Source organism: Cynocephalus volans, chromosome 2 (genome assembly GCF_027409185.1).
Source record: "Cynocephalus volans isolate mCynVol1 chromosome 2, mCynVol1.pri, whole genome shotgun sequence".
NCBI lineage: Eukaryota > Metazoa > Chordata > Mammalia > Dermoptera > Cynocephalidae > Cynocephalus > Cynocephalus volans.
This window is the reverse complement of record NC_084461.1, coordinates 65,853,483-65,869,287: the sequence shown is the minus strand read 5'-3', so window position 1 is coordinate 65,869,287 and position 15,805 is coordinate 65,853,483. Positions and strand designations below refer to the sequence as shown.

Here is a 15,805-nt window from a genome sequence, read left to right as displayed (position 1 = left end):
CTGATGTTTGGGATCTGGTATCGGAGAATTATTGTCTTGAGGGTCATGTTTCCCTGTTTTTTCATACTTCTCATAACTCTGCATTGTTGTCTAGGCGTCTGGTGGTATAGTCACTTCTTTTAATTTTTGGGATAGTTTTTGAGGGGAGAGACTCTTCTTACTTGTAGAAATATTCCATATTGATAGTCAGATTGGGCGTCACAGGTTGGTTCTGGGTGAGCTCAGTAGTAGGTGTTGTCTTGCTCCCCAAACCCTCTCCATTGTTGTGGGTGGGCCCGCTGTGTCAGGCAGGCCTCTGAGCTCCCAGGGAAGGTGGGTGTGGATCCAGATATCTAGCGCAGGGGACTAGCACACTCCCTGCTGCTGTCTGCTGGGGTTTATAAGTTACAAATAATATAATTTTTGCTTTATATATTTATGTGATTTGTAAAAAAATTAAGGAAAAAAGATCTTTATCATTTATTCAGATGTTTATCATTTCTGATGTTCTCATTGTATTCTAAGGATCCAAATTTTTATCTGTATCATTATCCTCCAGCCTTAAGAACTTCCATTTGCTTTTTCTCTGTGCTATCAATGAATTGTCTTATGTTTTATCTTAAATTGTTTTTCTTTTGCCTTCATTCCTAAAAGACATTTTCAAGGCCGGCCCGTGGCTCACTCGGTAGAGTGCGGTGCTGATAAAAGACATTTTCATTGGCCATAGAATTCTGGGCTAATAGTTTCTTTTTCTTTTAGTATTTTAAAGATGGTTTAAAGACTCTTCTGCCCTTCATAATTTCTTATGTAAAGTCAGTGTTAATTGGATCAGTGTTTCCTTTGTTTAACTTCTCATTTTTCTCTTGCTCCTTTAATGAGTTGCCCTTTATCCTTTGCTTTCAGCAGCTTGCCTATTCTTTGCTTTGGTGTGAGCTTCTTTGTGTTTATTTAGCTTGGTGTTTGTTGAGCATCTAAGTTCTATAAATTTCTTTCATCAATAACAGGAAGTTATTTGTCACTGTTTTCTTTAGAGAATCTTTTTTTAATGTATTCTCTTTCTCCTTCTGGGATTGAAATTAAATATATGTTGTATTGTTTAGTAATATCTACAGTATATGAAACTTTGTTGTTTTTTTTCTGATTTTTTTCTTGTCTTCACATTGGGTAATTTTTGTTCATCTATTTTCAAATTCACTTATTCTTTCATCTCCATTTGGTTGTTAAGTACATTTAGTAAACATTTTATTTTAGGAATTATATTTTTTTATTTTAGAATTTCAAATTGTTTTTCTGTTTATTTGCTGCAACTTCTTATATTCTTTATTAAGTGAGAGCACTTTTTTTTACTTTTAATTAAGGATAGGAGTAGTACAAAATCTTTTTCTGCTAATTTGAGTACCTTATCTCAGGCTTGGATTTACTTGATTTTTTTTCTTTTTCCTTGTGTGAATGTGTTCCATTTTCTCAGTTTTTCATATTTTGGGTAATTTTGGGATGTTCTTGACATTATGAATGTTAAACTATGGAGATTATGTATTCTTTTATTTTTCCTCCGCAAATGGTATTTTTTGTTTTTGAAGGTAATTGTCTTGACTGGGTTCAAATGGCAATTCTGTTTCTTAGGTAGCCACTTCAGTCTTTTTTATATCTATTGTCTGTTGCTGAGATGCTATGAGTCTATTCTGTGTTTGCATGGCTTAGGAGTCAGTCAGAAATGTGGGTAGAGACTATTTGGGGATCACGTCTCCTGCTTTTCTTACTCTGGGATTCCCATACTTTCTTCATGGTGTTGTTGTTGGGTTCAGTTTTTTCATTACTTTGGCCAGCTCTTGGTTTCTTCCTCAGTGCCTCTACTTGCGCTTCATCCAGCATTTACTTAGCTTTGTCAGAAAGCCATGGAAATGGATGATTTACTTTATTTAACTGTCTTTCTCATCTTCTTTGAGCATATACTCCTTACTAGATTCTGTCTGCTTCTTTTTCACTGTCAGGGCCTTTAGTGCTTTTTGTAATATGTCTAGGTTTCATAGTTTTCTGTGGAGACTGTTCCAGTATAGTCTTATTGCAAAATTATAGAAGCCCACTTACCTTCTAAGGAGATTTAAAAATGAACTTACCCACCCCCAGAAAAATTGCATGTTTGGTATCATTTTCATTATGACTAGAAGACTTTCTTTAACATTTTTTATTCTGCTGTTTTTTATTCTGCTGGTAATGAATCCTCTCACCTTTTATTTTAAGTATTTTGCCTATAGTTTGGAAACTTTTTTTTCCTGGGTAAAAACTTCTAGGTTACAGCCTTTTTCTTTCATTAGTTTTTAAAGAATTTTTTTTTGGCCTGTATGGTTTCTGATGAGAAGTCTTCTGTCATTCTTATCTTCATTTCTCTACATGTATTGTGTCTTTTTTTCTTTGATTGGTTTTAAGATTTTCTCTTTTTAACTGTTTTTAAGAAATTTCATTATGGTATGGCTTGATGTGGTTTTCTTCAGGTTTTTCTGCTTGGGGTTTGTTGTGCATCTTACATTTGTGGATTTATAGTTTTCTTAAAATTTGGAAATATCTCAGCCATTACTTTTTCAAATATATATTATTTCTATTCTCTCTTGGCACTTCAAGTACACATATGGTAGACTAGTTGAGATAGTTCTAGAGTAGTTGATATTGTTTTACAGGACAATGATATTATGTTTACTCTTTTCTTAGTCTTTTCTCTCTATGCTTCACTTTGATAATTTCTATTGCAGTGGATTCAAGTTTGCTAATCTTTCCTTTTGCAGTGTCTAACTGTTGTTAATTTCTTCCAGTGTATTTATGTCATCAGATATGTTTCACCTCTAGATATTTCAGTGGGTCATTTTTATATATTCTAATTCTCTCCTTAACATAGCCATATTTTCCTCTACCCTCTTGGACATATGGAGCATATTTATGATGGCTATTGTAATGTCTTTCTGTTGCTTCTTTCATTTCTGTCATTTTGAATCTTTTTCTATAGATTGATTTTGCTAATGGATATGATTCATATTTTCCTGATTTTTAAAAATATTCCTAATAACTTTTAATTGGATCCTTAATTTTATGAATTTTATGTTGTTTGTTGCTGTATTTTATTATATTCCTTTAACTAGTGTTGGTATACAGTCAGATCATGTAGATTCTTTTGATTCTTTCAAAGCACGCTTTTAAGCCTTAGTGGGGTGGGTACAGAGACACCTTTAGTCTATACTAGTTGAATCCCACTGCTGAGGTAATACTCATCTAAGGATTCTACTTGATAATCCATGTATTTCTGAGACCTTTTCTCTGTGGCTGATGGGAACATGTACTATTCCTAGCCTTCAGGGAATCTTTGAGATCTTTGCCATCTTTTTTGCCTACTCCTTTCAGGTGTTTTTATTCCCCCTCTGACCTCAGGTAGTTTCATCTTACTCATGTGCAGATCAGTACTTAGCCTAAGATTTGATGGTACCCCTCTGCAGAGCACTTTTGTGAGCTCTCATTTGTGCACGTGTGCTTTCTCTTTCTCTCCTCCCGTCACTCCCTGAAGTTTCCTCCATTATTTTGTTCTGCTCTGCAAATTCTTAGAACCATGTTGATCTCTGTCTCCTTAGCACAATAAGATTTCTGAAATCTGTTTGGGTTGTCTTCCTTGTGATGTTGGCCTGGAAACTACTTCTAGTAATTTGGTGTAATTTGTAGGGTTCACAGTACTGCACTTTCTGTTGTCAAACATATGAAAAACGTTATTTAATTTTTTTTCTGGCTTTCTATTTGGTTAAGATAAGAAGGTAAATTAGATCTGCTATTATTATTATTTTTAAATTATAGGCTTATTTCAAAATCTGTAACTATTTTTAATTCCTTGATATATATGGAATGTTATTTTTTAAATGAAAACTTTAGTCTCAGTTTTTCCTATTTTCCTTACAAAAGTTTCAATTTATAACTGGTAAAATCTGAAAATTCTCTTCCTCTTTAACCTCTACGTCAGAGTTCTGTATCAGTTTCTTGTTGTTTTGTTTTGTTTTGTTTTTGTGACTGGTAAGGGGATCGTAACCCTTGGCCTGGTGTCGCCCGCACCGCGCTCAGCCAGTGAGTGCACCGGCCATCCCTGTATAGGATCCGAACCCGCGGCCTTGGCGCTCCCAGTGCTGCTGCGCACCCAGCGCCGCACTCTCCCGAGTGAGCCATGGGGCCCGCCCTGTATCAGTTTCTTAAAGTGCTTTATAATCAGAATATACTGAGTGAGCCAACTATCATTAGCAATTGTATAGTCAATTCTTAAAAATTTTTAGTTTTAAAACAAGATATTTTCTAATGGAAAGATTGCTTAGGTACATGACTAGTAGAGAAAATAAAATAACGATGATTTGAGAGTGGTGGTAAAATTTTTTAAGTAGAGCAGTAAGATCAGCTGGGTCACACTTCAGTTGTATAATACATTACTGTGATTACGAAGGCAAGACTGATATGAAGTAGACTCTTAGCTATTGTTATAACAATGCAGTGGATTGGGTGTTATGTCTCTAATAAAAGTTTTTCTCACATAAAGTAGATTATTAGTTTAAATAATCTTGCATTTACATATTCAAAATCTGAAAATGTAAATGTGAATACACATTTCCATATATAAAATAAGTTATTTTCCCATCATCTTAACTTCCTTATCGGGATAATTTATATTATGGGATTCTAAAGATATGTATTTTATGACTACTTTGTTAAAAGACACAGTATACTTCGTTTTTCTGTTATACGGTATGTATATTATGTATTTCAAATGGGTGAATTTTGCTACCAAAATGGATATTCATCATGAGCTCACTATGACTAACTTGGGTAAACCAAAATCAAGACACTTGTACCAATTTATGAACTAGATTAAATTAATTTAATACTGATCTTAACTTGATAAACCATACTTTCCAAGATACCAATAAATGAGAGAAATCTATATAGTATTTACAATTGCACTCATGATTAATTTAGTAGATATTTATTAAACACTGCTTACATACCTGTAACCATGTATAAGTCTGAACTGATCATTTTAAACATAATCTTTCTTTAATGTCTTATGGCCATGGTATCTGAGCTTTTAATTTGATCTGTACATTGCTTTTATGGCTTCTGGCATAAGAAAGTCCAAATATCTGAAAAAAATTGAGATTTGACTTAGAAAAATTATGAGGCAAGGTGAAACTTGTCTCAGCATTATCAGAAATAGAGTTTCTCGGTAGCAATAATAGTAACTGCTGACATTTAAGAGGAGGGGAAAGGAAGAATTGGTAAAGGGACACAAAAATCAACTGCATTGTATATTGATAAATTAAAATAGAAAAAGAAAAAAAATGTTTTCTGTGCTAGGTTGCTAGCGCTTTACATAAATCAACTCATTTTATCCTCACAAGGAATCCTATGAGGCTGGTTCTGTCATTATCTGTATTTTATATATGAAGGCAAGGTGGGAGAGAGGTTAAATTACCTGACCAAGGTCACACAGCAAACATGTGGCAGTCAGAATCCAAAAGTAGGTGGCCTGGCTTCAGAACCTATATCAGACCATTCTTGTTTCTGTGGACCCTTTCTGTTGGATGATTCCTTCTTTCTGCCTTAGTGTCTTTGACCTCTTATCAATATCTGGTATTAGCTGTTCTTTGGGAGTTGTCTGGTATTGGTATAAATTTTTTATGGTTTAGATATGGGTAGAAATGACCATGTCCTTATAAATTGTTTGTACATTAACTAGTTCTCTCTGGACTTCTATTCTTGTTGTAAACAGAAAATTCTGTTCTAATTTTTGTTCATTCAAAGCTGTTTATACTGTGCAAATAGTTATGAATAGTAGAAGTTTTCTGTTTGTTCAGTTTTCCCCTTTACAGTCAGATTCTGGTATGCTACCTAATGTTCTGTAATAAAAATGTCAGTATAAACATAATTATTAGTCTGTTTTGGGTTTATTTGTTCTATATATACCATGTTATTTTTTTGAAACATGCTTGATCCTCTCATGTTGTGGGAAAACTGACATAAGCTTCTTAAAATTTATATTCAGAGAATTGATGGATGTCTCATTGCTATCAAGTGCAAAATTTCATTTTTACAAGTATATGCTGCCTTAGACACACAGGTGAACTGTATGTCATCTGACTTTAGATGTCAAATGATAGCAAGAGTGACCTAGTAAGCAATCAGTGATTATAGTACAAAAATAATCAAAGGTTTAGTCAATAACTCATGAAGTTTGATGTACTAGTATTGATAAAGTAATTAAACAGATCTGCCTGTGTTCTTCCAGCCTACTGGGGCTCTGCTATGATTAGCTTTACAGCAAGGAGTGTTGTAACATTGAATGAAAGTAACTGATCAGAGAATGGTGTAGTCACGGAGCTTTAACTACTCCCATTTCTGGTCACAGAATGGTTTCAGGGAAAGTAGGCTTTCTCTGCGCACCTGCAGCCAGTCAGTGCATAGGCCTCTTGTGGTCAATATTGATTGATTCTTATAACAGAACTAGAACAAATTTAGTGTTTTGCAACCTTCTGTGATTTAATATTGTTATGCTTTTTGCCATAACAGTCACAGAAGTCCTCCAATAGTGAGTAATTATAGCAATGCCTGTTAGCTCAGCTGTGGTTCTGAATGTTTCAGTGTTGCCAATATAAACTCCTAGATATACTCTAAAGTTCGTAATTCAGTTTTAAAAGCTGACTGTACAGTTACTTGGTAAGTAAAGATGTTGCTGAGAATAAATCACAAGGGGATGGAGGTGGAATGGACTCTAACCCATTATTATTTCTAAACTTTGCGAAGAACTGTGGAGTGAGATCTAAATATAATCAGTAAGGAGAAAGAATATTTTAAATGATTACTAAAAAAAACCCCCAAAACGAACAAGTTAAAGACTTTGAGGGCAATCTTCCCAATGCTTATAATTTCTTCATAGTATGTTGGTGTCCTTCTAGGCATTTCCATTCAGTGAATTATAGCCATCAGTGGGAAGTTAGATCTTAGACGTAGCCATCTGATGGGAAACGTCTCAATTTTTTCCAGTCTACCATTGCGCTGGGGTGTGATTCAGCTGGTAGTTATGTGCTCAGTAAATTCTAGCCAGGAAGTTATAGCAGATTGAGGTGAAGAACAAAAGCTTTCCCAGGCAGAATTTTTCATATTTTGTATTTTCTAATAAAATTTAATACTGGCCAGAATGACAAAAGTACTTTTAGAAAAAAAAAGGCTGAGGAACTTCTCCAGATGAAGGAAGACGAGTGAGATATGAAAACTGAAATATTGTGCATGATCCTGGATCAGGAAAAAAATACTATAAATATAGGATATTATTGGGAGATTTTAAATATGGATTATTTATTAGATAATAGGAATGTATCGATGTTAAGTTTCTTGAATTTAATAATTGTTAGCAATTAAAAAATGTAAATGACGACTATATGGGCCTTCAGTGAACTACTTTTGGAACTTTTCAGTTGATTGTGTTGAAGGATGATGAAACCCACATTTGATATCTGAAATAACAAGACAGTGAATTTATTGCTTACAATAGCAAGGGACAACTATGTTTTTTAGGAACAGTTTCTCTGGGCACAGAGATTGTTGATCTTATAGTTTTTGGGAAGGGTGGACTTCAGGGATTCATGAACTTTCAGGATCCAAAGTGGGTTGATGTCATGTGTACGTGTGTGGTCACTTGGGTGAAACCCGTGTTAATTGATTGGCACTCAGAGGTGTGTTTATTGGAGTGAGTTTGTTCCTGCCTGGCTAACTTTCACAAGCATGGGGCTGTCACAGATTGGTGGACTTGAAAAGCTCTTTTATTCAGGTGAGTTTTTGTTGATCTGTTAAACAGGTTTAAAATAATTCTGGTGGTTACGTATTGACCAGGCTACAGAAAAAGCTGTCTTTTCCTAGGAATGTGGGACCTTAAAAAGAGTACCAGTTCAAAATTTTTTTTATAGTGAAAAACTTTAAAATATTGTTAAAATCAGAGGAAGTGCTATTATTTTGTGTTGGAGGACATCTGGAAAGATGAGATTAACCCCTAAAGTGAAAATATTTTAATTGTTTTCTGTGAACACAAAACTAATTAATATTCCTTGTAAAAAAAATAAGTAGAAAGATATGAAGAGTGAAAGTCACTGGTTAATACCATTACCCAGAGACAGTCACTGTTAATATTTTACTATATCGATTCTTGACTTTCATGCTTGCTTAGTTTGTATCCTGATTCTTCAGTTTAGTAGATGTGACATCTTGATCAAGTTACTTAAACTTTTTGTGCTATGGTCTCCTCATCTGTAAAATAGGAATAATAATACTTGTTTATTGAGTTGTGAAGGTCATAGTTAGCACTATATAATATGTATTTGCTAATATTACCATTTATACTCTTTCTAAGACATTTGTTTGCTATTTTAACGTTGGAACAATTGGGGTTTATCTTAACAATTTATGGTAACTTATGATGAGCTGGTTTTTGTTGTTGTTCCTTCCTCTGTGGTCTGTAAAATAATGGTACATTTTACAGTTTATGGTATATCTTAGATTGGATAAAGTTTAGTATGTATGCATCTATTTTTTTTTAATATAGAAGAGAGCTTACAATGCATACTGTTTCATACATTTAAAAATTTTACAAGGACATATTTTCAATGTCAAATATACATTTACTTAATTCTGTATAGTGGTTGCATTAGTATAGTGTTATAATTTATTTTACTGTTCATCTACTAATGGGCATTTTATTGCTTAGATTTTGCTTTTGTGGAAGATTTTAATAAGTGGAACTTAGGGGAAAAGAATGACCTCAATGCAGATTGAGACAAAAAGTGCAAGTTATATTTGGGGACTGTTTCTGTCTGACTAGAAAGGAAGTGTGGGGCAGAATATAAACTGTACTGACTAATGGGAACAAAATTATGCTATCTACCCTAAGGGAATTATTGTGTAGTATATGCATGTATTGAAACAATACACTGTACCACACAAATACCTACAAATAAATGTTGAAAAAAAAACTGTATTGAGTACTGGGTTAAGATCTTTAGATTTTAAGGTTTCTGTGGAGCCATTCAACACTGAAGAGTAACTGGAAATAAGTTTTTTGTTATTTTCACCTATAACCCTGTCCATATAGTATAGATGGATGGATTAATATAATCTTAAAATGGCTGAGTTTAGCATTTTTATTAATAATGATAAACATGTAGAAAGTATGCTCATTAAGTTTTCACTTGTGCTTATGAAAAGCATAAGTAAAAGAATGGCAAAATAGGTTGGATTATAAAATAAAGGTCTAAAATGAACAGGGCGCTAAGATGGGTTGAATTTAAGTTGTTGAAAACTTCTATAGATAAATGAAAGATTGTTGCCCTTCATTTAAAAACAAACAAACAAAACGACAACAATTGCTTAGGTATGGTTTGATTTAGTCAGTGGTACATTGGAAAAGGTGTATGGTTTTTTGTTTTTTTTTTTTGTTTTTTTTGTCTTTTTTGTGACCAGCCGCACCGCGCTCAGCCAGTGAGCGCACCGGCCATCCCTATATAGGATCCGAACCCGTGGTGGGAGCGCTGCTGTGCTCCCAGCACTGCACTCTCCTGAGTGCGCCACGGGATCGGCCCAAGGTGTATGGTTTTAATTAAGAACTAGTTCTATCAGTGGAAGCACCTCATCTGGAACAAGGTCTTACCTAGTTTGTTCTGGTTGATCTCATTTGCAGTGTGGAGTGCCACACTGAAAGAAATATAGACAAATTGGACCGACTCTAGGAAGGAGAAGTAAGGATGGTGAAGGAACTGAAAACTATGCTGTATCAAGAGAAATTGGGGTGAGAGGGAAGGAAGATCATGGCAATTGTCTTTAAAGTAGTCCAGGTTGGTTAGTATGACATAAAATACTATCCAGTGCACTATTTCTCTTTTCCAGCATCATTCCAGCTGTTTTTCTTCATGGCCTCTATTCTTTGAACATTCCATAAACTTTTTGGTACATACTATGCTGATTTAAAAGAAGAGGCAGTGGTATCTGAAGGTATTTGAGAAGGGAGATACAGACTATGAGCACTGCTAGAAGGAAGCAGTTGATGAATTTCAACTCAAATTCTAATTTTCATTTATTTTCTGTCCATAATTTTGTTATAGACTTAGTAATTAAATTGCCTTTAAACCCTGTTTTCAGAATACATGTCCGGTTTTTGGAATTTTTATTATGTTAAATTGATATTATTGCCACACATTATTCATACTGAGCTGAACATATCATGTAATGTGTACTGGAATGTGTATATTACCATGAAATCATTGTTGGGGCTCCAGCATCTTTTGACAGATGAAACGTAAGCTCCCATTCTATATAGTTAGTGGACAGGGCTCAAGTTCTTTTCTTATTTGTATCCCTTATTTTGAAAATATTTTTGAAATTCAGTTAATATTTTAATATTCTTGTATGAGTTTTGCTCAAGGATTTTTTATTCCCTTTGAGAAGAAGGGACACCTTGATAGGATGCTGCTGTTGCAAATTGGATTATTAAAATGCTTATTTCACAAGCTTTTTCTATTGCCATTTATTTTCCCACAAAATTTATGGTCTAAGCTGTGACCATGTTCAATTATTTACTTGAGGAAAATTGAGAATGGATTTTGGTATAGAAAATATCGAGTTTTAAATCTGCACTCTGACTGGGAGTAAATGTTTTTTTTTTTTTTTTTTTTTTTTTAACAGATCAAGAAGTTGGTATATGTTTACCTGGTCCGATATGCTGAAGAACAGCAGGATCTGGCGCTCTTGTCCATAAGCACTTTTCAGCGAGCTCTGAAGGTAAATAATGGAGTGAGCAGGCAAATAGCTGTAACGTTTCTGCACAGTTGAAGGTGTGTGGTTTAAAGAAGAGGAGCAGTAATCAACTAAATGGTAGTGTCTTGAAAGAGTTAAAAGCCTTCCCATAAAGCCTGTTCAATACCCTTAGAAAATAATATATATAATCAACTGGGACCTTGCCATATATGTTGCAGCTTCTGCATGTTTCTTTATGTTCAATATAGTCATTCAAAGAATTGCATGAAAGAACTGTTCATTATTCTATCAACTAGTTGTTGAGTGTGTAAAGAGGGGGCACAGACATTTTTAAAGATAAAATTTATAACCTGCAGCGTTTATTATTATGAAATGCTAAAATCACAGCACATTTAATAATGTGTTACCAGCTAGAATTATAACTATTACTTTTCTTTAAAACATTGTTCAGGGAAATAGACATTTATTTACTTCTCTTTTTCCTTACCCATTCCCATATATTGGTTGTTCAATTTAAATTAAATAGCTATTGCTGTTGTTATATTATACCCTACAAGCACCTGTTAACTGTCATAAAGATGTCTTTGCAATATTGTAAACTTGAAATTTTGATGAATATTTTTGCACTATTTTTAGGATCCAAACCAACTAATCCGTGCAAGTGCTTTGAGAGTTCTGTCAAGTATTAGAGTGCCAATTATTGTACCTATCATGATGCTTGCTATTAAGGAGGCTTCTGCTGACTTATCACCATATGTTAGGAAGAATGCAGCCCATGCAATACAAAAATTGTACAGGTAAGTGCTTTGTTAATAATACCAAAGATCTCTAATGTTACATGGAATATAATAGACCCCGGAGGCTTATTTTATTAGCTCTTATAACTATCCTGTCCTTATACTAAGTAAATCCAGTGACCTGTGTTTTTTCCCCTTGGAACATTCTTTACACATCTTTAATTTTGTTTTGGTTAGAGATCCTATGCAGGTTTTTATTTATAAGCCTATTGGGGCCTGTGATAATTTATAAATTTTATAGCTTAAAAATAATTAGAATTTGAACTCTTATTTATATAGTCTACCTCATGTACAAATGTATATATTATTAGAAAATTGACTTTTTTTTCTGTTTATTGTAGGGTAGAATCTTAAGTGTATTATCCATTCAATTTACTTGTCTTTGTTTTCCCATCATCCATCTTTGTTTCTGCTGCTTCCTTCCTTGTCTGATTCTACTCAAGAGCTATTTTATTAAATAAATTTTTTAAAATGTGATTTTAAAATATAGTGTCATATCATATTTATATGATATTTTAGCAAATATCATACAATGCATTGATCTCTGTGGAAAACATATTGTCTAAATAAAATTTTCTGGAAAAATTTGGTATCATTTTCTGTTATTTATTCCACAGTCATTTTTGAAACCATTTGTGTTTTTGGTGTTCTGTTCACAGTATTGTGCTTATGAGTGTTGTATGAAAATAGTAGTGGCTGTGGTACTTGTGACTAGTGTGTCACATACTTGAGGAAGAAAATCAAACATATGCCAAATAATTAAAGGCAGTCTATAATTGAATAAGATATTAGCACATGATATATATGCATATACAAAGGTAGACTTACAATGTCTTTGATAGGACAGGGGCCAGAGATTATCATGTTGTAAGTGTTACTGGAAAGTGTAGATGTAATGAACAGGGATTAATTAGGAAAGACTGCTTGGGGAGGGGGACTTGAGCTGGAATATGAAAGAATTAAAAGGTTTGAATGTTCAGGAAATTGTAATGGTTAATAATAAACTTATATAATGTTTGTAAAAAGTAAGGCCTCAGATTCTTGTTAACTGTGGGGCAAAGATTATCACGCTTCTCACTCATTATCTTTTCTCATTATATACTTGCAGGATAAGATCCAAGGTCACCATAATATTTAAAAGTCCTTCTGTCACTGGACTCCAGTTTATCTCTCCTGTCTCAAGTTTTACCTCTCCCTGCCTTGAATTTATAGTCTAGTAGCTCAGTATTGCCTATTAGTCCTGTATATCAAATCTTTTAATCTCATTACTTCCTCTTATTTTTCTTGGTTGTAGATGGCAGGTTTTATAATGCATGTCTCCATCAGTGAACTAGTGTGATACAAAATTCTTTTTTGGAAATTCTGTTTGTTTTTGGCAATTATGTATCAATAGTCAAAAATTATTGCCATCTTGTTAATTTTCTTTTTTCCCCCAGCTGAAAAAAGAATTCGTGCTTTAACTACTTGCAATTAATTTCTTGTGTTTTCCAACATTTTAAAGTGAACTTGTTCTTTAAATACTTTCTCAATGGCATTGGTATCTGGTTTAGCTAATTTGAGCAACTTTAGAGGGAAAGATTAGGACACATTTACGAGAAAAACCATATGATTTTACTGTAAGTTTGTTTCTGTTTGTTTCTATCTTGAAATAATTCTTGCTCTCCTTCTCCTCTTGTAAAATTTCTCAGCATCCTTGAGCATTATTTAAAGCTAGAATTAAAGGGGAAAAAATGTAAGTTCTTTTCTTTTTATATTTTAGTCTTGATCCAGACCAGAAGGAAATGTTAATTGAAGTAATCGAAAAACTTCTGAAAGATAAAAGCACAGTAAGTAGTATCTTTTTTATGTCATAATTTGTAAAAGTTACATAGAATGTAAAATTGTGCTTTATTTACATAGTATCATTTACCATTGTATATTTGATATGATTATTTTTATTGATTTCAAAATGGTATAAATATTAATGGAACTCATGCCTATTTTGTTCTCTTTGAAGAACAAAAATTTCCATGTAATGAGGATCGCATTTGGAATTTTAGTTTGTTATTTGTTTCTTCATCATAGTCTGAAGAAGAGCACGTTGGGGAAAAAAATGTTTTCTTTAACCTGTGACTAAATTGTTCACTGCTTTCAGAGTTGAAGTTTTTATTTCAAGCAATGATTCATTAGGATTTTAAAAGGCTGAATCACATGGTAACAAATAATTGTTTTAATATGAAGTATTAAGAAGTATTAAAGAGATACAGAAAAATTAGAAGGGTGTGTTTTACTATTATAAATTTGTTTTTTAAAAAATATACATTTTCAAATGTAGAAGGTTGTTTTATTGGCTGCTAAGAATTATCTTACTGGCTAAAAGCAATCATCTTTTGGGAATGTACCTGTCACTGCCCCCCCCCCGCCATTTTGGGGGTGTAGTGACATGATAGCAAGATCTAGGAATGGGGTGATCCATGGAGTCTGTGAGTAGACCACTGGTGTTTCTGGCGTACTAGTATCTTAAATGGGGCTTTTGTACCCACTTTATATGGCTCAAAACTACTGAGAAAAAGGATTCCAGCTCAGTTTAGGATGCCATCACCAGGAAGCATGTGCTATAAACTATCTACTATAGTAGCCACTATATCTAGTCCTGTGTAGCTATTATTCTATGGCTTAGCATGTGGTCTATCCTGGAGAATGTTCAGTGTACAGTTGAGGTGTACAATCTGCTGTTGTTGGGTAGAGTGTTCTATAAATGTCTGTTAGGTCTTATCATTTTATATTGTTCAAATCTTCTGTTTCTTTGTTGATCTTATGTCTACTGGTTCTATCTTATTGAAAGTATGGTATTGAGGTTTCTCTTTAATTCTGTCAATGTTTGCATGTATTAAGGAGCTCTGATGTTTGGTGCATATATATTTTTAATTATTTCATCTTTCTTTTGTCATTATAAAATGTTCCTCTTTATCTCCAGTAACACTTAAGGTCTATTTTGCCTGATATAAGTGCACCCATTCCAGCTTTCTTATGGTTACTGTTTGTTTACATTATGTATCTAAAATTCCATATGTTTACTTTCAGTCTGTTTGTAGTTTGAATTTAATGTATGTCTCCTATAGACAGTAAATAGTTGGTTCTTATCTTTTTATCCAGTCTGACAGTATGGGCCTTTTGATTGGACTATTTAATCAATTCATACTTAATGTTATTATTAATGTAGTTAGATTTTCAGTTGCCGTTTTACTTATTTTTCTGTGTCTCATGTCTTTTTTGTTCCTTATTCCTTCTTTACTGCTTTTTTTTTGCATTAAGAGAATATGTTCTAATGAACATGTTTAATTTCTTTAATGATTTTTTCACTATTTGTTTTTGAAAGTATTGTATTCTATATGGAGATTATACTTGAAGTTTCATTCCTAGGCCATCTAGCAATTTCTTTTAGTTTGTAGTGTAGCAGAAATCTTCATTGCATTCCTTCTAGGCACAGTTGGCATCATGTATGAGGTAGTCAAATATGGATTAATTCTATAAGTGAAGACAGAGAAAAGAAATTTGATTCCTTTTTGTCTTCTTGTATGACAGGCATGCTCTCTGCTTCTCAGACCCAGATATGAAATCAGTATTATTGATATTGGGGTTAACTTGATTTTAGTAAGAAAAAAATACTTAGTTTCTTTTAAGTGCAAGGTATTTGTAAGTACAGTGGAAAATAATGAGAACTACAGAAAACAGATCCTTTATTTCAATGTAGTTTACCATCATTTCTGCTGTATCATAGACTAAAATAAATCTGTTAAATGAAATTTCCATATATATTGTGTGCATGAATTCCCAGACAGGATATATAGCATGTCACAGGTGAAAACCACAGTCTTTGGAATTAGACAGAATTGGTTTCATGTCTAAGCTTTTGCCATTTAGTAGCATGTACTGAGCTTCATGAGTTTTAATTCCCAAATTTGTGGGGTTTATAATTTTTAATTTACAAAACTTAAGCCCTCAGCACAATGCCTTACTCCATAACATAGTGTACTAATAAGAAATAAATGAAATAAATAAATGGATAAGGATGGATAAATTTCTGTGTAAATTTAGAATGTCCTTGATTTCTAACCACTTATTTCTAAAATTCAGTAGAAAAAAAAATATTGAATATTTGTTCATAGTAGGTATTTGATATTTGTTAAATTACTGTTGAATTAATTTGTTATATTCTTGGTGATAGTAATTAGGTG

At 33.2% G+C, this 15,805-nt stretch overlaps 1 protein-coding gene across 4 annotated transcripts in view; it reads left to right on the top strand.

Annotated features, from left to right (window-relative positions):
- AP3B1 (adaptor related protein complex 3 subunit beta 1) overlaps window positions 1–15,805 on the top strand; it is a 291,668-nt gene that overhangs the window by 75,212 nt on the left and 200,651 nt on the right. For all 4 annotated transcript variants that reach the window (XR_010022600.1, XM_063085544.1, XM_063085543.1 and 1 more), the window contains exons 4-6: window positions 10,720–10,815; window positions 11,428–11,588; window positions 13,348–13,414. Coding sequence is in view for 3 of the 4 variants with exons in the window: in XM_063085544.1 (XP_062941614.1) it covers window positions 10,720–10,815; window positions 11,428–11,588; window positions 13,348–13,414 (324 nt within the window). In the remaining variant the exon portion in view is untranslated. The remainder of the gene's footprint in view (window positions 1–10,719; window positions 10,816–11,427; window positions 11,589–13,347; window positions 13,415–15,805) is intronic.